Source organism: Tachysurus vachellii, chromosome 8 (genome assembly GCF_030014155.1).
Source record: "Tachysurus vachellii isolate PV-2020 chromosome 8, HZAU_Pvac_v1, whole genome shotgun sequence".
Classification (NCBI taxonomy): Eukaryota; Metazoa; Chordata; class Actinopteri; order Siluriformes; family Bagridae; genus Tachysurus; species Tachysurus vachellii.
Window position 1 is genome coordinate 13,843,570 of NC_083467.1, and position 27,244 is coordinate 13,870,813.

The 27,244-nt window shown below is 38.2% G+C and overlaps 1 protein-coding gene across 3 annotated transcripts in view; it reads right to left on the reverse strand.

The window, feature by feature from the left end:
• Window positions 1–3,014: 3,014 nt before the first annotated feature.
• The window catches only part of myo1b (myosin IB), a 50,588-nt gene continuing 26,358 nt past the window's right edge, over window positions 3,015–27,244 (reverse strand). Inside the window, exons 5-32 of one of the 3 annotated variants that reach the window (XM_060876390.1) lie at window positions 26,039–26,143; window positions 24,849–24,895; window positions 23,021–23,084; window positions 21,229–21,327; window positions 20,676–20,779; window positions 19,011–19,158; window positions 18,470–18,588; window positions 17,717–17,803; window positions 17,566–17,631; window positions 15,780–15,884; window positions 14,294–14,356; window positions 13,864–14,064; window positions 13,272–13,498; window positions 12,954–13,154; window positions 11,819–11,912; window positions 10,416–10,565; window positions 10,224–10,292; window positions 10,033–10,119; window positions 9,671–9,757; window positions 8,865–8,951; window positions 7,966–8,052; window positions 6,791–6,865; window positions 6,541–6,675; window positions 6,030–6,136; window positions 5,805–5,937; window positions 5,564–5,716; window positions 5,010–5,140; window positions 3,015–4,924 (exon numbers count right to left, since the gene is read on the reverse strand). In XM_060876390.1, coding sequence (XP_060732373.1) covers window positions 4,795–4,924; window positions 5,010–5,140; window positions 5,564–5,716; window positions 5,805–5,937; window positions 6,030–6,136; window positions 6,541–6,675; window positions 6,791–6,865; window positions 7,966–8,052; window positions 8,865–8,951; window positions 9,671–9,757; window positions 10,033–10,119; window positions 10,224–10,292; window positions 10,416–10,565; window positions 11,819–11,912; window positions 12,954–13,154; window positions 13,272–13,498; window positions 13,864–14,064; window positions 14,294–14,356; window positions 15,780–15,884; window positions 17,566–17,631; window positions 17,717–17,803; window positions 18,470–18,588; window positions 19,011–19,158; window positions 20,676–20,779; window positions 21,229–21,327; window positions 23,021–23,084; window positions 24,849–24,895; window positions 26,039–26,143 — 3,161 coding nt within the window. In that variant the 3' untranslated portion in view covers window positions 3,015–4,794. The remainder of the gene's footprint in view (window positions 4,925–5,009; window positions 5,141–5,563; window positions 5,717–5,804; window positions 5,938–6,029; window positions 6,137–6,540; window positions 6,676–6,790; window positions 6,866–7,965; window positions 8,053–8,864; window positions 8,952–9,670; window positions 9,758–10,032; window positions 10,120–10,223; window positions 10,293–10,415; window positions 10,566–11,818; window positions 11,913–12,953; window positions 13,155–13,271; window positions 13,499–13,863; window positions 14,065–14,293; window positions 14,357–15,779; window positions 15,885–17,565; window positions 17,632–17,716; window positions 17,804–18,469; window positions 18,589–19,010; window positions 19,159–20,675; window positions 20,780–21,228; window positions 21,328–23,020; window positions 23,085–24,848; window positions 24,896–26,038; window positions 26,144–27,244) is intronic. The other 2 variants (XM_060876388.1, XM_060876389.1) reach the window with 2 other exon arrangements.

The window sequence follows — 27,244 nt, forward strand, 5'->3', positions numbered from 1 at the left end:
GTAGGTTTTGCAGGGTTTATTTACGTGTCATGCAGTGTGGATTATGACAACCATTCAGTATTTAGCAACCTCCATAAACCAGATTGACAGTAAGCCACCCTGTGTCCTGGATTAGGAATAAGATTTCAGACATATCCATCACAGAGGGGTCAATTGATGCACACTAGAGAGGATATTCTAATCTAAGCAAATGGTCTGTATGCACAATACATGAGGCAGGATCATGAAATCTCACTAGAATATCATCACTGTTTGCATTTTGCTGCTGGGTACACTGTCAGACTAGAACTGTCTACAGACATAGTGTCCTTGGCTCCCCTTCGAGAAAGGTGGCTCTCAGGTTATGAGGGTTCAGCTGAAGGGCACAAACGTCAGCTAAACCATTTCAGTTGAGTCTGATACTGATTCCAGGTCATCTACACATCTACAAAGGGCTCAGATAGTTTTTTATTAATTTTTTGGACATCTTACTCTGCATGTGGGTCATCATGGTTTACCATTTGTGATGCACCTAAATCATGGCTAGTGTTCATCCTCGGCTAGCAGCACAAACAAGCACAAATCCTTACTTGAATCTGAAGCTATATAATATAAATATAGATATCAGCTCAGTAGGAAGGAGTACATATGTCAGAAAAATATGCTAGTGAAATGGAGTCGGAATCTGGGTATGTGGAAGCTGAGGACCTTTAAAAAATGGTGGAAAAACCAAACAAGAAAAAAGGGTTAAAAAAGACAACTTGGCTCAAGCTCCAGTGTGTTAGCAATTCAGCTAGCATATCAGGTTAGCTATGAGCAGCAGCCCTGGACAAATGCTATTGGTATTTATATCAGATACTGTTTTATATGTTCAGGTATTTTTATGTCATTTTTTTTTTTGGAAGGTCAAAATTTGCATGCTAAAGTTTCCAAGAAGTTATAATAATGATTGTCACTACCCTGAGCAATGGAATTTTTTTTCAGCCCTCAGCACAACGGAAATTTAAAAAAAGAAAAAGGAAGTCAAAGGGGAAGTAGAAACATCACACATGTAAAGGAACAAAAATATTGCACAGATGCAAAAATTAAGCCAGAAGTGTGAAATAGTGAAAGAAATCTTTCTGACACTTCTGGAAAAAACCTACATTCTGTAGTGTAGATCAGTTCAACCAAGATATGGGAATTAAACACAGCTCACAGGCTTAATCTCTTTACTCTCACTGTCTTTCTGCTGCTTTCACTGCACACACATTCTGTATCCTGAATATAAATGGTGTTTGGAAAAGTGAGTAATATTGGCTCTAAAGCTAATAGACATTTTGTAAAAGTTATCCACTATGATTCCTTTGAAGTTTATAATTTTTGTCTCCATCTTAATTAAAGTTGTTTTACATTTACAGCATTTGGTAGACGCCCTTATCCAGAGCGACGTACATAAGTGCTTCTCTATCATTGGACACGTTAATGCTGGTTCACTAGGTTACATACGTAAAGATACCATGAATTTAAAACATTGTTCAAAGTTACACTGAAAAGGTTTTACACCACACGACCACATTTAATGGTCCATGGAGCAACTGTTGGACTCAGATCCCTCAAGATGTTCACATTCACTTTTTACTTCCCTTCTACTCCCCTTCAGCTTCCCCATTCCGACATGTTGTATTACAGTTTCCTTCCTGTTCCATGTCCTTCTAAACGTGTTTACACACATAGGTACACAGACAACAATGATGCAACGGAAATACGCAGTACATTGGTTGTTTTTAATTATTAACATACACCTATTGTTCTATAAAAGATCCTGTTCTTCCGGAACACAAGGCTAATATTATTGCATCATTATTTCCCCACCAGTTTTAAAATTCAATCAATGTCTAATATTAGCCACTAGATGGCAGTAGCAGCTCAACGATGGCTTACGGGATCGAAGAATATTATAAAGTGGCAGTGAACACACGTTAAAACAAAACAAAAACAAATAAACGTTCACAATAAAACTAATTTGGGATAAAGTGAAAGCAGGAATAATTTTATTGAACTTTTTTTTTAAATATCTGACAAATACTAAAGAGCGTCATACGTAGAGGTTCGTGAGATAAGTTACAGAACAAAGCCTGAAACAGGTCAAGTGCAGATCTTATATGTCAATGAACACACTCACACTCACAATAGGAGAAAACGAATGAAAGAAGAACCTTACAAAATTTGCATAACATCCATCAGGGTGTCTCTCTCTCCCTCTATTTATCTCTCTCTCTCTCTCTCTCTCTCTCTTTATCTCTGTCTCTCTCTCCCTCTCTCGCGTTCTCTCTCTCCCTCCCTGTCTCTCCCTCTTCCCGTCTCTCACTTTCTCTCTCTCCCTCTCTCCCTGTCTCTCTCTCTCTCATTCTCTCTCCCTCTCTCTCCCTGTCTCTCTCATTCTCTCTCCCTCTCTCTCTCCCTCTGTCTCTCTCTCTCTATCACTCGTCTTCAGTGAACTCCAAAGGAGGTTCAGCCTCTTCACTGTTCCCAGACTTCAGACTGGTGGGAACTTGCTGAGGGTAGCTCTGTAATTGGGTGCTATTTTTACATTCAACATGCACAATCTGTCAAGGTCTGCTCCTCAGGGATGTGCCACCAGCAGTATCCTTAAGCTGCGGAATTTCACCCAGGACAGCTTTCCAGATGTGATGGAAAACATCTGGTCCCAGCTGCTCTGCCCCCAAGTACTTCTTGGACTTTAGGATGAACAAATAAAGCTTGTGAGAACCACCATCTTGATAAATTTACAACTTTAGCACAAATGCTGGATTAAGAAATGCCAGGGTGGGGATGAAGATAAACCCAGACGCCATCTCAAGCCATTTAGCTCACAGATAATATAGTGCATAAGCACAAAAAAAACAAAACAAAAAAATAAACAAAATAAAGACCCCAAGTCCAAACTGTGCTAATTAAAAAGGCAGGATATGTATCTGAATTTCCACTCCTACACTCTACATACTCTCTGAGAACAACAAAACCTGATAATGTCAATAGAACACAAAACCATGTTGATTTGCCCAGCATTTATTTGTTGCATTAATTTAAGAAAATTTAAGATCTCTTGATACAACAGGTTACATTTAGGCATGGAAAATAGACATGAAGTTCTTTTCTTTGCAACTTCCTGACACAAAAGAGATTAACTATAGCATACTGCATTAAAGACTGAAACTGTACACAATCAAAGAACATTTGCACAATTTCCCCATGCACCATCATGAAAGGGGACAATAATCTATTCCTCGTAACTACCGTTTACTGTAAAATTACATATTCATAAAAGCTTGAAAATGAATAAACACCTGCAGGAGCAAATGTTAAATCCTCTCCCATGGGCTGTGTCTTCAGAAACGTCTGCTAAGATCTTCATAAATTTAACAACACAAAATGTCCACAGAAGAATAAAGAAAATTTTTTTATATTAAGTACATTAAAAAAGCAAAGCACTCACATTCCTGATCAGTGGAAAAATCTTCAAATGAACATGTAGTTATCCTGTGGTGTGTGTGTGTTTTTTTTTCTTCTGTGCTGTAGGTGCATGTTGGTCTGTTAGCATTCCAACATTTGAAATAAGTCAATGTATAAGCTTTTCACTCAAAAACATAAGGATTAGTCCCAGGTATATTACTGTGTATATCATTTGCCAGCTAAAACATAAAGGTAATCCACCAATATTCCAATCGTGAGAATGTGAAAAATATAAGAAATAAGTAAATAAATATCAGCTACTATTCTTAGCCCTCAACATACACAAAATAGGGTTTCCTAAAAATCATCCCTGTAGGTTTTATGAATTGGCTAGTGTACAAGCAGTTATGAGTGATAAAGCAAGACATCATACTAACTAATTGAATTCCCTTTGAAATCAGTTCAGCTCACTTATCAAGTTCTTCACTGAAGCGGACGCCCTCAATTCAGAGAACTGAGAATGTCAAATCAAGCACATTATAGGCATAATGGTGGTACTATGATTTTCTGCAAGGTCTTCCTGAGCTCTGTAGCTGTCAGTATCTCAGATATTTCCTAAACACAGCAGGGTGAAGAAGCAGAATCCTCTGAGAGATGAAACATGGCATTGTTGGGTACTGTCAGTTTGTATACATGGCAGCTGAACTGCATTTTGCACAAGAAACAAATAGTATACAAAATATTATTTTCCATTTTGAAAAGGTACATTTGGATCAAACACAAGATTCAAAAGTCCTTTTGGTTTTCTGAGTTTACTTATTTGGCAAAATTATAAAACTTTGGCAATTCAGCAAAATGATTGTGCACCGTAAGAATTAAGATGTGTAGGGGTAAAAAAAAACAACAAAAACAACAACAAAAAAAGAAGAAAGCAAAAACAAACCATCAAAATGACTTCTCTGACCCTTGTGTAAACAAAATAAGTGCAACCTTAGTTTCTGCTTATTTTTCAGCCCATTCACATGTACATGATGGCCTGACTCTACATGACGTCAAACATCTTTATCATCGTAATTACTACCGTTATTATTAATGCCTTGATTAAACAGGATATTTAATGCACTCTACTAGATCATGGTGAGGAAATAATCACCTCCCATCTCTATCCTAATGTAAATATGAGGTCTGCCTTATGTACTCAAATACTGCTGTATGGAATATTTGAGCCTCAACAATGAAGTTTTTAAAAATATAAGATATGGCAATGACAAGAGCATCATTAGTTAATGCACAGCCATTTAGGAAAGTTGTTTAAGTTTGGATTTGATGGTGAAGAGTCACAGAAATGGCACTCTGAGAGGGAGTGAAGATGACTGGTCATTAAGGAGATGGAACAGACACCTCCAGGAGCCGGTTGTTTTTACGTTTGCAGCTGACTTGATTGCTGCTCTTGGGTCCACCTTGGATGAATTTGACACACACTTTGTCCTGCTTGAATTGCACAAGGAATCTGCAAGCAACATGGGGAGAATCAATAAATTACTTAATCTTTCTATATATACTGTGTATATATAAGCTATGTGAGGAACACATACTCATCTGAGATGTCAACGCTGATTGGCTCCATGTTGGTTGAAGCAGCACCTGTGCAGTAGATCTTGGTGATGATCTCTATTAATCGATCACTGCTCAGCAAGAAGTCACCTTTGGCTGCTGACGTAGTGCCCTAGAAAGAGACAGAGAGAGAGGAAGAGAGGGGGAGAGAGGACATTTACTGTCTTCATTACTTCTACACTGAATTTCTCATTAATATGATCCTGAAAATCACTGGAAAATGGAAAGGGAGAAAAGAAGATTTCACTTGTATTTTTAGGAGATTTTATCTAAGTTTGTTCTCCTGTTTTCAGCTGTTTTTGTTTCAACTGTTTTTGAAATTCTCCTATGACATCGGAAAAGCACACATTGACTAAGTTATCTCAAGGGAATAACAAAAAATACAGCACCAACCAGGAAATTAGCATCAGAACTGCAAATTGGAAAAGAAATATTTTTATATTTCTATATAATTAAATATATATTTATTTTGTAAACATATTTAATGTGCTTCAGCTGAAGTTTTGCTTTAACACATGTTGTGCGAGGGCTTTACCTCTTTGAGTTTTAGAGCAAAGAAGCCATCATTCTGTGTGCTGACAGAGACACTGGCAAGATCAGGAAGCGGTATGCTGGCTTTCAACTGGCCTGTCTTCTGATCAGCCAGAATAAAGTTTTTCTTGGTGAGAAGGAAGATCCTGGAAGCGCCCTTAAAATGAGACACAGCAGTAAACGGTTCATTAGACATGTTAAAGTATATTTGAACACTGATTCACTGAAGCTGCTGAGGAGCTCACCTTGCCATTGGCCCTGTTGATTTTATTGACTACATCTGCAAGAAGCACCTTCTCATCTACCACACTGTTTAGCTTCTGGTACTTGGGGTTTTTCTTAATCTCCAGATAATCTCCTTTGAATGGCTGCCCTACACTGTGGAACAAATAAGAATAATCTTGTCATGCAATAAAACATCAACAACAACAAACATGTTACATACCAATTCAATGTAAATTGTTTCATACCTGGTGGGGTACAGAGCCTTCTTATCTTTGAAGATCTTACTTGCTTCCAGTTTCTCCTCATAGATGGCCTTCTTCTCTTCTGTGAACTGGCTTCTGTATTTCTTGCACTGAATTTTAGGATGAAGTAGAGAAGGTTTATAGAGGGTTAGTAGGGTTGTCCCAGATTATGGCTTTTATTGTTTGAACAAAAAGCTCAAGAAGACAAATTAGTCCTGGAAAAGGCTCATGATAAATAAATACAAACTGAACATATTAAACACATTTGTGTCTGTCATAGAAAAATTGGCCATAGGGTAAGCAACATTATTTGTTTACCTATTAAAAGATGACAATATCTTAACCTTGCAGAGATTTTTTCAGATCTAATTACTAATCATTTTTAAAATATAAAAAAAATAGACAATTAAAAGGGACAGTAAACAAATACTTGGTCTTAGAAACAGCCCTACTGGATAGATCAAAATTTTCTAAATAAAAAAATATTTGCTGTTGATGAACTTTGAGGACTGACCCTCCATAGATGAAAGATCTTTCGAAGTTCCTCATGTGTGCCCTCCAGAAACAGGTAAGATCTTGATGGCCAGCTCTTATCAATTGGAGACATTGAAGGCAATGTGTTCTTCAAAGTAATGAAATACTTCTGCATCTATAAACAAATGTTTGCAAACCAAGAGTGGGTTTAAACATGCTTACAAATACATCACTCAACAATCTCTCATTAATGCAGAAAGTAAATCCAGGACAGTTAAGAACACACTTACAAGTCTCTGGATAATGAAGTCGTAGATTTTCTTGCCAGCATTTGCTCTGAAGAACTTCCTGTATTCTCTTCGGACCTGTAAAGGAAGAGGACCCAATCTATCACTTGCTATTGATCACACTGATGTTTGTTCGACCATTCTGATGAAAATCTGTGCAACGATCTGTTTAGAAAACAAGGTTAGTGCAAAACATTTGTTAGTAGAAAACAGAGTGATACACAAAGAAATGAATGCAGGGAATTCCAATTAGTTCAGCAATGTTGCTATTCCTGTGATTATAATAAGCAAGTAAAGAGTTAAAAAATACTAAGAATATGAACACAATGGTCTCCTCTTTCAGTAAAGCATACAACAGCTTCTCCTCCTAAAAGACTCAAGATGCTGTTAAAGCAAAATAAACTAGTTATAATACAAAAAAAAAATAAAAAATTAAACAAAAGCAAAAATGCTAAAAGGCAACAGATACTAGGTTAGTCTGTTAGTTGGCACAGCATGCACACATTAGGCAGGAGGACAGGGACAGATGTGAATAGGCAGGCAGACGCATAAGAGAGAGACAGAGAAAATCTCCAGGCAACCACAATGGTGTGAGTGAAGGTCATAGTGTCTAAAGAATCAGCATAAAAACTACACTCTTATTAAATGAAAAGGGGCAAAAAAAAAAAATCATTTCATTTCATCTATCCAGAAGTGGATTATCTAAAGCCCTGGATTTGAATCTGGTTCATGAAGCATGGCCGGCAATACACTCTCATGGCACATATGTAAAATCTCATCCTCAGTTTCTACTGAGATTAATCCATCTCTGCAAAGAGGCAGTATGGCCCTTTTTACCCTTGCTTAGTGCCTGTTACAGCATTGCAGCAGCTTGGTGTAAGCTCACAGCCCTGTACTGGTCTGCAAACCGGTAGTTTGGAACTTGCATACATTTAGTGGCTTGTTTTCTACTTGGTGATTAGTCATAGGTATGCAGGAGAGGTTTTGCGCTGGGCAACATTAAATTGTATTAAGCAGACATTTGCTGCAGAAACGAATGGCACCATTGTCTGTTTTACAGCTAGCTTTATCATCTGACATTGACACCATGAGGCAGGTTGTTAGTGTGTGTTTTTATTTCCTCCCATGGACAGAGTGGTTCAGGATGGGACAGGGCCAGTGCACTAGTTGGCAGGTACCTTGAGTCCCAACCAGTACGCCCAAATGACCGCAACAGCATGCTTACGCCTGGCCTCCTCCTTCAGCCGTTTTAGCTCTCTGCGTGCCTGTGAGAGAAGGAGGGAGAGACACGAGGAATGCAGAAGAGAGTGAAGCTGTTGAAAACAGTAGAGCAGTATGAAGAGGAGGCACATACCCGGCCCAGAGCAGGAGCAAACGGTGGGCACTCACACAAAGCTACACTGTATTTCCGTTACCATTACGGTCAGATAAGGTGTTTGGCAGAAGTTATGCATTTAAATCAGTGAGGTTATTCATCTGAATCAAACAAATTCATTTCAGAAGACTGAGGTAATGGAGTGAAAATAAATCACTAACAGGTTCATCAAGTCATGCTCATCACACACAGACACAGAAGCACACACAGACGCACACACAGACACTTGGTAAATGCCAAGCAAAGCCAAAAAAAACTTTTTGGTCAGAATCATGCATGAAAATGTATTAAATGGAATAGACTCTTGTATTTGTTAAATCATACATGCTTTCTCATACACCTTGTGTTTTCATACACCCTGTGCTTTCATTTCATGTGTTTGCTCTTAAGTAGGTATACATGAGTTACTCTGAAAAACCCAAAGTACCAGGAAGCGTGTCTGCAAGAGATCCTGCTAGAGTAAAGAGGCTTAAAGTCTGGATCCTTAAGCTACAACTTCATCTGAGTTAATATGTGCTACAGGCTAGGTTTATATGAATGTGAGCTATGAATCAATACTCTTAGCATGCACGAGATGAGATGGTATGGGATGAGATGGTTCCAGGGCACTGAGTCTCATGGTCCTCTCAATCTCAGTGCAATGCTGAGATGAGATGAGAGGAAGGAAATCACGGACAGCAGCTTCACACACATCATGAATACCTTAGTTCCTTGCCAGCCGGCCCATATGATGGACACGGCGTGTTTACGCCGAGCCTCATGCTTTAAGCTCTGCAGTTCTCTCCTTGCCTTGTTTAGGTGGTGTTTTTTTAGGGATTTCAGAGGAAGGTAAAGAAACATGAAGTTAGAAACACAGAGCAGATCAGACTATCCAGAGAAAAGCTGATAAAAGCAGACAGCATTAAGCATTCAGAAAAGCTTAAAGATTTATGATGCAAAGAATCTGCCTCAATATTTTCATTATAATGTCTTTGATTATAATGTATGTTCAAGTAAGATAATACTGGCAGTGCGTGACTATCCTTGCATAATACTGCAACTCAAGAAAGTCAAGCAAAATATTTGACTGAGAGTCTCTGATGCTTATCTGGGAGAAAAAAGTCATTGAGCACAGAGACATGCTGCTGCAAAAGGCAATGGTTGACAATGATAATGCCGTAGACTGTGACTAAGAATCTATTGTTTTGGATATAACACCAATGCAGGCACAAAGTATGATGTGTTGTCAATACATAGAAGTAATACAAAGAATTAATTCAATGCTAAAACATCAGTCTGCTCATTTAAACAGCATTTTCATTTCAACCAACAAGTATCTTAATGCTACAGGGATCAAGGTTAGATGAAGAGGTCATGCTCCTAGAATCCAACTCAAAATGTAACCTACGAACGAAACAAAATTAGTCAGACACCCAACTACAGGAAGTTAGTAGACGGCTATACAACACGGTTTCACTGGACAGATGCTTGGAATGCCCTAAAAACTAACTAGTCGGCTGGTTAAATACCTTCATTCCCAGCCAGGCTGCCCAAATGGCAGACACGGCGTGTTTATTCCGAATCGCCTCCTTCAGACACTTCAGTTCCCAGCGAGCCTGCAAGGGTTAGCCGATGAGGCCAGGCAGCAGCACACACAGGAGGAAAAAGATTAGAATAAAGAAGAGAGGAAAGACAGTGAGAGACACAGAGTGAAAGAAAGAGACAGCTGCATGGAAATAAGCAATAGTGAGTTTAAGAAGGAAAAGCAGTGGCGCTGTTCTCTAAACCAACTGTGTAATGTGTTTGCAAAAGCCAGTGGAGTTTGTTGGAGTTTTTGCCCAACTGGTGGTTTCCTTTTATGACTGATTTTCTTCCAAATAAGAATCAGTACCTGTGTTCCATGCCAGTAGGCTGCAATAGTGGTCACTGCTTCTTTGCATCTCTTCTGGTATTTCAGTTCACGCAGCATCTTGCGGGCCTAGGAGAGACCGAGTGATGAGAGAAGGGGGGAATGGCATAATTCTCAGATACATAGTGTCCAGAAATAGCTGGGAAAAAAAAAATGCAGAGATTTATTCCTACCTTCCATCCTCTGATGAAAGACTGAACCACTATGGAGGAGCTCTTGATCTTCTGGTATTTCTTTTGTTGCTGTAATCAAAAGTATCAAGTATCAAGGCATGTCATGTGCCATGGAAGTGCTATTTTTAGATAGCAATACTTTTACTGATAAATAAGTCAAAGACAACAAACGTGGAGAGAAAATGAACCTACGGCATATCTGCGGTACCAAGCGGCCACCACCACCTGACTCTTCTTCAGCAGCAGGAAATGTGTGCGACACTTCCAGCCACGATAGATCTTCTGGACGAGTGTAGCCAATTTCTCTAGACACTGCCTTCTCTTCTCCTCCAGGAAAAAGAGCTGAGAAAAAACAAAAATCAAAGTATGAACACAAATGCCAGCAGATAAACAATGAGAGTCACCCAAGACCTTGCAAGTCTTATAATAAATAACAAGTGTAAGATTAAATTATTAATAATGATTTACTGAAGCAAATATTATATCACAATGGTAATATCTATTCATAAAATCTATTAGCACAAGTAAAGCACCATGTTGAACAAATTTCATTATGAGAAAAAAATATAAAGGCCTAGAAATGAAAACATCGGGCCGCACAGAGGTAGCATTACTGTCTCCCAGAATCAGGGTGCACAGTGTGCATGTTCTCCCCATGTCTTTATTGAACTTTTTTACTGAATTGTTTTTTGGTCAGTGTTTTCTCACCTATTCATATCATGGCAGTAGTTGAATTGGCTAAGCTAAATTGGCTGCATGTGTGTAACATTGTATGTACATAATGCTCTGTGAACGACTGACATCATATTCAAGCAGTGTTCATGCTTTATTTTTTTGAGTGCCTCAGAATTCACCACAGCCCTGCCCAGGATAAAGTGGAATGTAAAAATGAATGTATAAATGAATGATGAGACCTCAGCAGGGGTTGCTGTACTCTGGACCTATTTGGAAAATGCCACTCTCCAGTGGGATTACAATTTACGAATAATCCAGCAACCAAAATCATAAATCTAGGTCAAAACATCCTCCATGATCTGAGACCAAGGCAAATGCTGCCAAGTATACACTACTCACAGTATACAACAAAGAGCTACATAATGCTGCTTTCTCAGATATCTGGAAGACCAATAAGAAGAACACAATCACTTACTGACACAGTTTTTAAAAGGCAGAAGGATTACAGATTTGCACACTGATCATTTTCAGCCATTTATGATATTTAGGCTCAGCATACAGCCATTTTAAACTCCACTGAAGCCTTCTAGCTATGATCTGCTTTCCCATTGCTTACTGGCAAACTGGAATGTATAAGTGAAAACATGTGTTTAACTTCATTTTTTTTTGGTGGAAGGCTGATAATGTTGGAGAAGAACAACTTCCTGTTTAAAAAGCTGTTCAGATCTCTGTAGCAAAAACACATTTTAAATTTGAATAGCCTGTTACCTCAGTAATCTTATTTATAAATCTTTTTCAGCATAGATCTGGTACGCGTTGTTCTAATTACTATAGCATTTCTGTGGTTTTATATCTGCTTATTGCATTTCAAAGCTTTAGATATACAAAAGCACAGTGGGAAGAATTGAAGGAGTGCTCACAGTTCTGGGATTCCGGATAAAGATCTTGGAGCGTCCGTAGGCGAACTCCTCTTCAGGTACCTCCAAGTTTTTCAGGAGAACCTCCACACCATCCCTGCATTCACACAAGCCACACAATTCACTCCCTCATGGTTATGATTAAAGTTTTCATACCAGTAAAAGTGACAAACATCAGCAACAGACAAAACAGTGAAGCAAATAGAGGTATGGGTAGTATGACGAAGCCTACAATCTGCTCCACAAACAAGAGAATAAAGATGTCAGCATACCTCTGAAATATACAGAATTGCTTAAGCAAATCTAACAAGTGATATGATTCAGAAAATTATCTTATCTTATTTTTCAATGAAACGCGAGTCATTCTTGGTGGCAGTGATGTGAGATAATTCTGTCCCAACATGTCTAGATATGGCTGGGTTCTAAGGAGCACTGTCTCCAGATAAGAACTGTCAAACTGTTTTCCTAGATAAACCAGGCCAGACATGTTGACATAACCATCAAGGTATCACAAGGTCCCCCCCACAAAGGAAGAACAAGATATAGCATGTCTGGGTCAAAGTTATACTTTCAATTTACATCCTACTTAACAAAATGCTTTAAAAACCATTGTATGTGATATTGCAAATCTTGCTAAGAGCATGGCACTTTTACCAGTCAGATTGTCCATCTACTCATTTAAGCCCCAATACCTTTACTCAAACATCTCTTCAAAACCTCTTCCTCCAAAGACATGCACAGGCACACTGCGAAATAGTATGAAGACGTTGATCATGATCCAAAAAATGTGTTGTGGGCACTTTTTTATCAAACCTGTTTCCAGATTTGGAATTAGGCAAAGCCACTGAAATTGTAGCTAGGTTGAGACGGCATTGTAAATTTTAACCATACAATCATCCATCCTCTTACCTATCTTTGTATTTTTTTCTCAAACCATCTGCTTTAAAGAATGAATTCAGGGTGCTTAACTAAAGTGTTCATTAAAAATCAATTACACCAGGTAAATCTAGATGCCTAGCACACTGTGGTCATTTTCATGTTGAGGTAAGGAGACCTGTATGCCAATGAGCATCTGCTCGAACACTGTTGATAAAAAAAAAAAAAAAAAATATTCCAATGCTTGCAGCTTGTGTCTAACCTGGCAGGGCCTTTCCAGTGAGGCCAGGTCTGCTTGCAGAGCATCTTGTAGCGCTCCAGGCAGGGTTCGTAAGCCTGGCGAAAGGCGTATCCTGCCCGTCTAACACGAACATTCTCCATCAGGCCCAGGTAGTTCACTTGGTGGCACACCAGTGAATCTGTGAAGATTTGGGCTAACTTTTTGTCATTGGGTTTGATGCATCTGGAAAAACAAATTGGACAACATAAGATTACTAAATCTTTAATAAATTACTAAAGCTATTTAACCAAGTGTCTTGACACAGTCAGGTGTTGTGGTAGTGATAATCACCGCTCTTACCTAATGTAGTTAGGGTTCTTGGTCTGCAAGTTCCTCATGAGTGTGCTCACTGAGGCTTTGAACTGGAATCCAGCTGTAGGAGGTCTCTTCAGGTTGACTTTAGCAGGGTTGCCCTCTGGGAAAAGTAATTTCATCAAGCTGTGGTTTGCCTTGTACATAGCCTGGGACAGGTCTCTGTACAGTAGGTCATTGTTTTTGTCTACAAAGCCCTCTACCCGATACAGCACCTACACATGGAATTAGAAATTAGTCAGTTATACAAATTCCCATGATTTAGTTTTCATTTACAAAATATTTGTGGGTTTTGTTTAACACATATTATGTGCAGTATTTTCAGTGTCTACAGTGATGAACTAGTTATGTATGGAAATTTCATGAGATCACAGATTTGTTAAAATACTGTAATTGCATTCAGTTCTACAAAACATTTGGAAAGGTAGCGATTTTTTCAAGCAAACAAGAACACAATATTTATCACACAGATCAAACAAATGAGGGTCTAAGCTAAGGTAATACATCAAGTAACACACAATGTAGTTGAGTGAGTGTGTGTGTGTGTGTGTGTGTGTGCGCGTGTGAGTCTAAGCCTAACCTTGCCAGCATAGTGCTGGATACGAAAGCAGTTATGAGGCAAACTGTGGTCCGTGAGGAACTTTGAATTTTTGCTCAGGCGGCTCTCAAAGTGCTGATGTTCAGCACAAACAGTGTTCAGCTTGTCCAAGAAGGTCTCGTCTGTCACAGTCCCGGGCCGCAGACACTCCTCATCAAGCATTGCCAAGATCCCATTCTGGTTCTGAGGGTTATAAAAAATAGATTATAAACCAACTGAAATTCGAGGATAGCTTGCTCAGTGAATGATGTCATACCAAAAACTTGAGTAAATGGATAAAAGTATGTTCTTATAATGCTCTAAGTCACTTGTCTTTTGAATATGATGTAGAATTTTGGCTACAAACATGGAGTCAACATCACAAACGAACAATGAACGTATTTTTATTTGAAATAAATTCAGCTTAACTTACATTTTCAATGAGGTCGCAGATGATGGCATTGTTGAAATACTCAATATTGGTCCATTCAATGCCCTGTAATATAAACAAAAACTAGAATAAGTATTTGGTGTCTCTCTTTCAGCTCTCTGCTGTAAAACTAAGTACATGAACATTGCCCCAAAGCAGCTTTATAACATATTTGCAAAAGTTTGTGAATAACTGACCGTCACACCTGTGGGGTTTTTTGTTTTGTTTTATTTTGCACACTACATTCCAGATTTGGTCCCCTACACTATTAAAATAACATCCTCTCTTCTGGGAAGGTTTTCAGTTAGATATTGGAGTGTGGCTGTGGGGATGTCCCTATTTAGCCAAAAGAGCATTAGTGAGGTCAGGCACTGATGTTGGATGAGAAGGTCTGGAGTGCAGTTCATCCCAAAGGTGTTCAGTTTGGTTGAAGTCAGGGCTGTGTCCAGGATACTTGAGTTCTTCTATACCACCTTTGGCAAGCCATGTGTTAATGGACCTTGCTTGGTGCAAAGGGGCATGGTCATGCTTGAACATGTCTGCCTTTATTTCCAGAGAAAGCATATTTTAATGCAACATTATAGAAAGCCATCATAGACAATTGTGTGCTTCCAGCTTTGCTTGGGGAAGAACCAACTATGAGTCTGATGGTCAGGTGTCCACATAGTGTATAATCTAGATTTTATCTAGATTTTGCATAAAGCCAGACTTTTTATACCAGGTAGTCACACAAATGTTAAGTGTTGTCAGGGAAGAAAGAACAGAGATAACGTTCTCATCAATTAAATGTAATTATTTGAGAGCACAATCTGTTGGGATTCAGCATCAAGAACCACCCACAACATTGGACAACAGTGAATTTAATGAGCTGGAAAACTGCTGTGGGCTCATTTGGCTATGTGAACAGCTTCATAAGGAAGTCAGTGTAAGTGGGAGGGCAAGTAGTGGCCAGGGAAATCTACAGTGTGGACCTCTCCCCAGATCACTTCATTTTCCTCCCCACTCTCCAACACGGAGGTATTTTCCCATGTACTGGCCTGGAACTTGTCCAGAAAGCTGAATATTACATTGTGGAGGTCATGGCTGCGTTAGAGCACATACTCAGTGCTCAGAAAACAAACATAGCCCATAAGCCCTGAGGGACAAGTGTGTTTACACATGCTGTTTTGAGGGAATACTTCTGTGCAAAACTCGCAGAGTAGGAGTGAGAAGAGCTTAAATGAAGAAGTAGATTCGGATGAAACAATTAATTGGCAATTAAGATGATACTTAGCTGTGTGTTCATGTATAAAAGTTAATAAAAGCCTGGCATAAAGTTACTTCATACTGTTCACAACAAGCCTGCATAAAGCACTGTCGAAGCTGACTGCAGTGCTTAGTCCTTGACCATTTAATTGTCTTAGCAACTAATGCTAAAGTATACTTTTACTTATACAGACCTTAAAGGTTTTTCAGCCATTGCAAAATATTTGAAATTTGTGCTTCTTACCTCACGCACATACTCCTCCTGCTCCTCACGCAGAGTGAGCTCGATGAAGATCTGCTGAAGCTTCTCATTGCAGTAGTTTATGATGAACTGCTCAAAGCTGTTGTCCTGTGGCACAAACCAGATGCAATGTGAATGTCTGTCTTTTTTTAAAATCATGTTTTTATTGGGATAATTTAGATGCACACAGCAGCCAAAAAATTAAGCACAGCAAATCTTTTGACTTATACAGGACCACCTACGATTGGCTACAAAATACTTTCCTCCTTTAGTTTCCTTTCATTTTTAAGTTTTTATTCATATGGACATAATCGGGTATATAAAAATACAACATTATATGTATAATTAAAAATATATGCATCCAAAATGTCTCTTGACATGAAGTGTTAATATAGCAACAGCAGTTAGTGTAGTATTTATTGTTAAAGGTTAAACAATGGCTGTGTTAGTTTTGATTCATTTGTTACAGGTTAAGTTATGATCATGTTGGAATTTTGCTCAATTTTGTTCCATGTTACGAAAGTCTTTTGTGTCTCTTTTTTATGAGAGGCTTTGTGTTTTCACCCCTACCATTCTGAAACAAACCTGGTGTATGTTAGACCAAAAACCACTGGTGTGCTTTTGGCACCAGGCAAAAACTTCAAAACTAATTCAAAAGGCAGCATATGGGACACTGGAAAGAAAGACTCACTCATCACTTTGTTTAAATTGGCACTACCAGTTTTCAGCTGGCCTTTTTACAAACATAGCCTAATGTAACCTCAGCCTGAAGTTGACTAAGTAATGCTGAAATCGGGTTCAACAGCTGCCTCAAAGTGCAAGAGTAAAATAGCTCTACGCTGGTATTAGCTGTTCCCTGTACAACTACATGAAAAGCAGTGTAAATCTTGGGCTGTTTCAGCAACTTGTTCCCGGAGGTGCAACTTTACTACAGTCAATAAGACAATATCAGATGCATAAAGCGTGCAGACGCTGCCAACACTGCAGCTAATGTTGTACCTCATGGCTGGTCATGCACCTTTGCAGTAGAAAATGATAGAGAAAAAGTCTAAATTAAGACTAGAATCAAAGGCTCTAATCGCAGCAAGCGCACTGCAATACCACATCCTCAGAGGAGTACTTACTCCATCCTGTTGTCCCAGACACAACAACAAACAACAATAACAACATTAAAGAGAAAGGAAAACAGTCAGACAAATGTAATGGTCAAATGCAAATAAACAGTGGTGCATTTCACAGACATTAATATTATTGCCATATCCAGAGTTAATACAAGCAAAGTGCAGACACACTGCTAACTGCAGGCAAACCAATAAGGAGTGAATATAACCATTTCCTGTTAGGCATGCTTGTTGTAAGCAAACTTGAATGGTACCAGATGGCAGCGGAACGTACAACTTCACAAAAACAAAAGTATATTTAAAAAACACTATATTTAACACTGTGTAAAGAATCAAGGACTGACAACATTCACCAAAGAAGAATAAATTTCATTTTAGGTTTTAGAAAACATAAGATATGGAATAGAAATTTGAATAATGAATTTGAAACGTCTTGTTTAAGGTGTGTTAAACAGTGAACAGAAATGAAAGATATTCTGGAGATACTGTTACTGTAAGTAACAGGATAGCATGGGGTTCTTTAGTGTAAATAGGAGAGGTTTTAGATCTGTGTCATATTTAAATAACCAGACAGGTCTTTCTTGTTGCTACTCTTCCTTTAGTCATGAATCAACAAGTCTGAACAGAAGCAGACTAAAAGCAGATGACTCCTCCTGGATAAACCTTACCTCAAAGATCTCAAAACCGTAAATATCCAAGACCCCCATAACCTTCTTCCGGGCTTTGGTCTGAGCCTAAACATAAAAGATGACAAAGCGTTATACAGTGTTGAGATTTAAAGATGATAAAATGATACAGAAAAAAAAAATGGGTCCATACCTTGATGCTTTCGTTTATTCGATTCACCAACCAACTGAACATGCGGCTATATAAGTTTTTGGCAAGTGCATCACGTGCATAATAGGCCTAGAACAAACAGATTGTTTCCAGTTATTTGATTAAGCTTTAATAAATCATTACTCATTATATTTTTTTCATTAAAAAGTGTGAAAGGTTAGAGGCTTTGTGAGCCCAAAATGTGTAAAGTCAGACAAGTTGACATGTCAACGTGGCAGCAGTGTGCAGTAAGAGGTTGAACTCTAGATTATATTACACCATCAACACAGATAGAACATCACTTTGTTGGTGTCACTGAGATCATAGTGATATTGAGCTAAAAAATTCCATGTTTAGACCTAAAATTTAATTCACTGCAGTTCACTATGCTTTATCCTGTCAGATGTTTGCAAGTAAAGAGCGTTGACCCTTAGAGTGCTGTGCCAGCTCTGTGTAGCATCTTCTTAAAAATTCTAATTTGTTCTCAGAACTAGCAGCTATAAGATCCAGCATTACCCTTTATATTATTTTTCTGAATGAAGTTTTAAATAAAAGTTCTGACATCAGCATGTGTGTATTTATGGAACCATAATGTAAATATTTCAAGACATAATATGAAAGGAATAATTCCACCCACTACTGTACGGTCTGTATAGGTGTTTGCCCCAAAAAGAGATGAATATAAAAAGTACCATTTAAGAGCTAGCAAATGAAAGTAAGATTAGACATAAGGTGTGATAAGAGAATTAAACTGACCTGAGCAACATTGAGAGTAGTTGAAACTTTCTCCATCTTAGCTTCCACAGTGCGAAAACTGAAGGCCCGTTCCAGCACTGACTGATCAATGCCCAACAGCTCACACATCTCCTTTAGATCTGAGACAGTAACATAGTAGACGCATTACACACAGAAAAGAAAAGCTAACCACACTCTTCAAGTAAAACAGAAAAAAAGAGAAAAAAAATAGTTAAAATAATATTACTTTATTTTACTTAAGTTATGGAAACAGGCAAATTACTATCCATGACACATCTACTTAACTGTTTACAGGATTAAGCATAATCAACAGTAGCGGCAACGTTGAGTTCCAAATACAAATGAGATCAGGTTTTTAAACCTTTAAGGCCAATAACAATAGATGGCAGTAGAGCTTAAAAAGGTGTACTAACAGAAAAAGTAATATACACATTGGTCCAGTTACCTCACATCTACTATATGCGACTAGAATTATGCATCAATATCTGCACTAACAAATGTAGATGATAAAAAAACTTTGTTCACTGAGTAAAGTGCTCACCGTTCTTGTCCTTAACTCGGCTCTCATCGAAGCCGTTGACACGTGATTCAGGTTTGAACTCTATGTTGCCCAGCTTGAGCACTGCAGCCACCAGCTCCAGCACTGACTGCACCTCATCCTCCATGAAGCCCACAATCTGCATGGCATTCTGGATAAGAGAAAGGAAGAAGCCCTATAACTACAGCTCAGATAATAGGTTTTATGGAAACCATCTAGTAGTAACACAGACCCACATTAATGCCAGAGTTTGCTGGGTAAAAAATCATGACTCTGCTCAATATTTTGGTATTTATTAGTTTAGATTGATCGTCTCCAAAACCAAATGCATAAGCAAATAACGTGGAGAAGATCAAAGTTTTGACTATCCACTTATGTCCTTATTCTAACTTACAAGATAAGGATAAGTCTGTCACAATTTTCACAGAGTAAGCCAAAGAGAAAAACAAAACTAAGCAAAAAAAAAAAACACTCGCTGTTATTTCCTGAAGATGCAAGTCTGAATAAATCATAAAGCACAAAAGCTAAGTATTGTCTTATTATTTGGATATCATCTCTCATTGACAAGGGACAGAAACAGACTTGGATGGCAGAACAGACTGAATTATGTTTTTGTTTTTGATGCACAGCAGTGCTGAACTTAGACTTATTGTTCAGGAGAACTGCACAGCATTGTTGTCTGCATCCAGCACAACTGGTTTGAATTAGTGGCTGCAGCAATCTAATCATAAGTACAGAACATGACATGATGTGAAATGACAAAAAAAAAATCCTTTTAGTTTATGAATGGAGTTAAACGGGAAAGAGGGCGAAGCTGAAATGCTTTGGGAAGGATGCACCTGCTACTTGCATCTGTTAAGTACTGGTGCTGGTGAAATTAAATTAATCTTCATAGTGGATATCTAGTAGAACTATATTCAGCAGTCGTACATAAAGGAAGGATCTCAGAGTCCATCTTTAAGAGCACAGACAAGAGCAGAGCTCTCTCATACAATGGAAGAGGACAAACAGTTAGAATAAAACATTGATGAGTTACTACTTTACAAATGAACAAATAAACTATGAACATACAAAAAACAGTTTTTCAAATGTATATTCAGATTTAAACTTGATTTGTGGCTTGTTTAAACACTTGGATTCTATTCTCTGTACATTCGGTCATTTGTCAAAAAAGTATTTGGTCTTAGAATAAAAGCTTTAAGGTATTTATTAGACAAATACTTGTTTGCTCTATCATTCTGAATATAGACAGCTGTTTTTCTGCCTTTGGAAATTAAATGTTGACTGAGTAATACTGGCCATGGTAATCCCACAGGCTTGCTGCATTTGTTTACAGCAGAAAACACAAAAAGGCAGCCACACTTGCATCCTGTGGCTACACCACAGATGACAACGACTGCTAGGCAGCTAACTATAGTGCATTAGGTCTCTTTCTACCTGTTGCTACAAAGGAAAAAAAAATGCCTTTCACTTGTGGCTGAAACTAGTATAATATGCACATTGTGAGCCAATCTTAGTTGGCTTAGTTGCTAAGTGTTCTCGATCCTGCTTGAAATCGAATTTAATCAACACTCCAAAGTTTTATCCATTTAAAGAGCTAATTCATAAGAACATTGATCTTCCGTGGTTGTTTGTTTGTCTTTGTGAAAATATGACTCCATAACTCACCCTAACAGTCCTGAAATTTGCAGCATCATCCAGTCCATTGACTGTTGCAGAGTCAAGACTTAGATAATTATACTTGCTGAAATCCCTGTCCAACTTTAGCTTTTCTGAAAGAAAAAACAAAGAAATAACATGACATGTATTTTAGTTGCAGTTTGAATAAGCCCTGAACCTCCAGTTTTTACACTATGGTGACACATACAATTCCCATTCAATTCCAATATTAAATAACCAACAAACGTGCATATGGTCAGCTAGGGTTACAAAGACACACTTCCCCCAGGGTCCTTCAGCTATTTGATGTCTGAAATGAAAAGCCACTACATTGTTCTTTTACAGTAAGCATGTCAACAATGGCCATGGTCCAGAACAATAGCTGGTGGCCCAGTTACTCTGGGTTTTCCCTTCTGTTTACATAAAATAAAAAACCCACAAAAATATATCTTCCCCTACCTCATTTCTGCATATCCCCATGCATAAGAATAATGGCCATGTGTAAAGGTGTATGTCACAAGCCTATGAGCAGAGCATATTGTCTGTGCTTGTTGTCTCTTACTCAGTGTTTCATCTGATGCTCCAGATAGCAGCTGATAAAAGATGTGGAAGTTTCTCTCTCCTCTTGGCTGCTTCACAACACGAGATTTCTCCAAAAGATCTTAAGGAAGAAAGCATAACAAAGCATAAGCATGACATTTTTCCCATTCCACTGGCCAGCTGAATATTCATCAAGGTCACCCCCTACAAAGCATGTTGGAGCTCTGAAGAACACACAAGGTGTCGGTTTCCAGAAGGGACAAATATTTGCATGCTCAAGGTGTCTGGAGTGTATGGAGCCTCTCATTGTCCATTGTGTTTGCACTGGAACAGGAAATCTATGCCTCACTACACACTAACTGCATTTATTAGCCAATATTGCAGTCATAAGGTCTCCAATATTGTCTAATCAGAGATGGGATTTTGTTTTACTAGCACGTTTATTAAAATCTAAATTTTGACTAGTATAGACATGCTGTGTTCCTGTTGCAAGTTTACTAGATTTTTCTCCACTTTCTTTTCCTCCAAATTAGAAAATAAAAGGTTAAATAAAACGCAATATAAGGCCCCAAAACCTGAAATTTTTTCTCTTTCATATCATCACATGCCATACTGACTCAGTTTATTTCATACACTTCCATTATATATATTTAACCAGTGGGGAAATAAATAATACCAAAGATCAAACAGAGAAATATGTTAGAGGTGGTTACAGGGAAAATGTTTGTTAAGCTGGTCTAACCTATGCCAGTGAGGGGAAATCCTAATCAGGCATGCACAGGCTTTTTTTTTCCTTCATCTTCTTAATGTAATCTTTTTCCCACTTTTATTTTGCATACATTTCATATATAAACAGTAAAGTGGTAAAAGTAAAGAAAAGAGCGAGAGGATGTGGGTTACAAACGTTCACAAACTCTAACTCGGTCAAGACGCTTGTATGCGCTCTCACCTTTTGTACATTCAGAAAAGAAGAACGACAAAATTCTCTTCCCATCTAATGACATAAAACTACAACAGGACCGCTAATCATAATTTTTTAATTTTAATCAGTAATATGTTTCACTGGATCTTGTATGCAGAAGAAAAACATTACCAGGCAGCTTTTATTTTTTTGTCTCAGGGTGTGAGAATGGAGTCAAAACAATAGAAAACTGAGCAATGACCCAGAAGGACAGATAAAAAGTAAAGAAAGTACAAGAGAAAGTTTGGTTGTGCCCATGAACTTTCACTGGAAAAACACAAACACTGATCTTATTCACTCTCTGTTCCCACCTCACTTTATCGACAACTTGACATCAACGCAGTCCAGATTACAAAACATATATTACATGAGGCCACTGCTGACTTCATTAGTCATTTTTGTGGAATAAAGCAAAACACAAATCTTCCCTTTATATTTGACTTTGACCGTCACAGGGAATTTATAGTCACTTAACACACAACAATGGAGCAGACGGTGACATTCAGAATTGCATAAAATAGGCTGTGTGGATACTGTATCCATGGCAGATGATCTAGGAATGTGTGAATGTCAGAGTAAGACATGTAGGAAAGGTTATTCCAGGCCCAAGCTCTTTCGAGCACACCCTGTATTTGTGTCCCAACCCACTAGCATAACTGCAGGAGGTGAACACACATTGGGTGGTTTGCAGCAGGGCAGAGCTCCACTGCTGTTTGCTGCAGCCATCAATATGACCACACAGCTGGATCTAAGAAACTTGTGGAAAAAGGGCAGCTTCTGTAATAGACAGTGAGCCTTCGTGAGGTACTGTTTAATGGGTTAAGCCCAGTATCGATCCTGTAATTATACTCACAGTTACTGATGACGCCGCCCAATGGATCTCCTTTGAAGTCAAACTCGATGTCCATGTACTTTCCCTATAAATAAAGGAATAAAAAACAGTAAGTAAAAATATAAGGAACTACAAATATATTGAAATAAACGGTGACCTCATTAAACTAGCTTCTAACTATTTTAGCCCTACACAGTCAAAACAAGATATGAACCAGTGTGTCTATTTCTGTGATGAGATTGCACCAAGGCCTTTAATACTGCTTAGTGAAAGGCTGAACAAGAAGAACCACACATCTTCACTGTGGCTTTTAGGGCAGAAATAAACAGAAAGCAAAGAAGCAGAGCTAAAAACACAAGGCTTCCACAAGAGAGCAAGCAAGAGAAATGCTTTCTCCCTCCAGCTAAGTCAGTTTTATTCATAAAATAGACTATATTTTTGGGCTGGAGTTATGAACTACCAATTGAGGCAAGTGTGAAAGTGGAAAGAAAACTGCTCTCCATCCTTACTTAAAACTGAAACAGTAACAGTAAACCTCCTGTCTGGAAGTGTCTTTCACTCCCTCTTTTTTCCCCTAGCCAAAGGCTCTTCAAAGCTACAGCCTGGTTAGCTGCAGCCAAATTCAACAAAACGTTTTGCCAGCCATGGGAAGTAACTGATTGTTTTCCCCCTACTGTACAAAAGAAGATGACACATTATAGTACGAGTTAAAAAAGCATGTGTAGATCTGACAGCAAAAGCTAATGGACTTTTGGATTTGTTACGCAGAACATGTAGCGACTCTGGAGCTTGGGACTAATTGAAGAAGTCTGGTTTCACACGATGACATCAAGGAGGAATCTGAAAACAGCCCACAGACCCCCACTCTCTTAAAAGCATGTAGTGAGCGTGAGAACACTCCTGCACAATTCCTTCTACTCAGATCAGCACGATGTATTCTTAAAATTTTTGCTCCCCCTCTGGATTGTCCATCTAAATTCATCTACATGCGAACATTTACTGATACAAGAAAGAAACAGCATTATTAATGACCTTGTTTTACCTCTTTGTGGAACTGATTCCTATATTAGTTATTTTCTATATCTGATACCTTTATTTATTATAATTTTTATTTATTATTTTTATTATTTTATAATAAAAATTTATATTACGTAGGTTTTAGATAGATTTCAGTAACATTGCTGAAATCTGCCCTCATCAATCGCTCAACCATCACCCATTACATAATACATATCCACTGGAAAGGAACACACACACGCACACACTCGCGCACACACTCGTGCACACAAACGCGCACACAAACGCGCATACACACAAATGCACACACGCACACACACCCGCACACACACACGCACACACACACGCATGCACGCACACACAGCTGTGCCTTGATGGTAATCTTTTTCTTGGTAAGCCGTTCTATGCATCACTCTAAAACTCAGAAGCGTCTGCAGACACACCCAGTAAGTGCTGATGCATACCTTTATACATCTTGAATTCGATGCTTGGAAAGTTACAACTTTTTGTGTTGTTTTTTATTTTTTGGAATTGTACTTTGTGCAGACTGTGTGAAGAACAGTAGTTTCAAACATAAGTAAAAAGGCCAGTCAACATGCAGAAGAATCCATAAAAAAAGATGATTCCTTTGTCAATAGCATTTTGGATTCTTATTGGACTATTAACAGGCTCAAAAAACACTTAGAATAGAAAAAAGAGCTATTTTGGCAGGGTATGTTACTAGAATCAACACTCTACATGAGCCTAATCTTATGTAAATGAAAGATACTAAGTGAAATGATCCAGCCACAGAGCCCAGAGCCAGAAAACAGACAGCTAGACAGATACTCACAAATCGAGAGGAGTTGTCATTCCTCACAGTTTTGGCATTCCCAAAAGCTGCAAAGAAGAAACACACACCAATTTAGTGAAAAGTTACAGTAAAGCTCCTTACTGATAGCTATCTATACAATGCTTGTTTGAGTATTTTTTTTTTAATATAATGTACAATTTTACAACTGCTTATTGCCCAAATAGTGATTTTAGCCTCTAATTAAACTTGTAACTTCATGAGCATGACTGATAGGAGCTGCTGTGTCAAAATTGGAAGATTTTTTTTACTCTGGAGTGCACCGCTTCAGCTCTGGCTGCACAGAGCAAGTACAGGAGTGAGGCCATGGGGCAGGAAGTCTGCTGTGCATCAGAAGTGGCGATCATTACAGCCAGCAGCTAAACTCTCACAGATGTGGAACTCGGCTGGGCACTTCATTGCTCATGGGCATTTCCTGTGCATGGCCCCATGTTAAAAACACACATTCCTGTCTGCGATCAGGCAGCAAAAAGCTTTGTGCACCATTAACAGTCAAAGGCAGACAGCTGAAGGAGGGGCAATGCTAAGAAATATGGGGAGAGAACATCTTAGCACCCCCATTTCCAAACATGTTAAGAGCATTAGGAGTGGTTTTAAACTAACTGCTTGGTTAGAGTTGAGATTCAGACCCATTTGAACTAATACGATTTCAGTAGAAGATGCAACAGGAAAATTCATATTTTGTGATCTATATAGCCTGCGTTTGTGGAACCCTATGGAATACAAATGTGAACCTTGTAGAAAACGTTTTACATTTGTGTGAATATTAAATATCTATTCTACACCTGATACCGATTACTGGTGCTAGAGGATGACAGATGTTTTTTGCCCATGGTCACTTTTGAGTGGTCAGGATTATAACAGTTAATAAACTCAAATAAATCCAGAAGGTTAATTCTCTTAATATTAATTATAGATTGTATTAATTAAAATAACTAATATTAACTAATAATGAAACATTATGTTAAGCTCGTCGTCACTTTCTGTACTATCATGCTGTAGTATTGTCCATTAAAACCATGGCTTAAATACACCATAGCATATACTGTGGTCTTTTAAACTGGTTTTTAGTTTTATATTTAGTTCAGTATGGGAAATTCAATTAAATGATATGATGTGCCACAGATAAAGATGAAGATGATGTGATGAAGATATAAGAGCTTTACACATACCCTCTAGTACAGGATTGGATTGCAGCAGTTGCTCCTTCACCTTGTTCACCTCCTGGCCCTTCCCACACACCGCAGCCACATATGACATCACCAGTTTACTGGCCTCTGGAGCACATAGTACATTGAGAAAAGGTCAGAGGTCATACTCTTCCAGATGAGACAAGACCGCACCCTGAAATCCCCCTTACATCATTACAGTCAGCTCAGCTTTCGAACCCAACCCTGATCCACTGCAGACATGTAGACATCCTCCTCTAACACACAGCACATTAATCCCATTTAGCCCACATTTAATATCATACTAAAGAAACGACAGTCAGTAAAGTGGTACAAGGCCAAATTGCAGACCCAGTGTTCAACAAAAGCCTCTCATGTAATTAATCCAGGATGTAATGTAAATTACTCTTCCATGTTTATATTATGTCATTCTTGAGCTTAGGACAGACTTATTGTAAAAGGTCCTAGCATGAGAATCTTCTTGGACATGAAGAGAGATGAAAAGCATTCTAGGTTTATTGGTTGTTAATGCTGATTTTTCCATGTGGATTTAGATTTAGTATGTTTTTTTTTTTTATTACTAGCAAAAATACATTAAGTAAGTTTTATGTGGAGAAAATAACTGAAACCTAAATATTGGAAGAAAAATCAAAAACAGAAAAGAAAAGACTTCAGACTTATATGAAACAACATTTAAAGTAAACAGTATAGTGGACAATGATGTATCAAGTCATATTATGTGCATGGAAACATAAAAAATATGTGATGATTTAGTTGATATAAATCAATAAATGAATTCTAAGCAATGAAGTATTACTATAGTGTTTCCATCACTGATCTATACCCATTGCTAAAGCATTCATAATATAAACTAACTAACCATTCAGAGCACACTTTTCACCTATAAAAAATAAAAGTGCATCATACAAATTAATTTAATATGTTTTACAATGCACAGAGTGACAGACCAGATGCATGTCCAGCAGCAGCTTGTGAGATTTGATTTTGGTGGCGCAGGAAGACATTAATAGACATAGCCTTAAACAAAATGAAGTAATTTCTTGGCTATGCTATAGGCTACTGTCTGGTGAATTTTAAGAATAAGTATGCAAAGTCATTTGAGAATAAAGATCATATCATTTACTGTCTAGCAGCTAACTTTTAGCGGTGTTAGTATAACTTTGTGTTCAATACAGCAAGACACACACA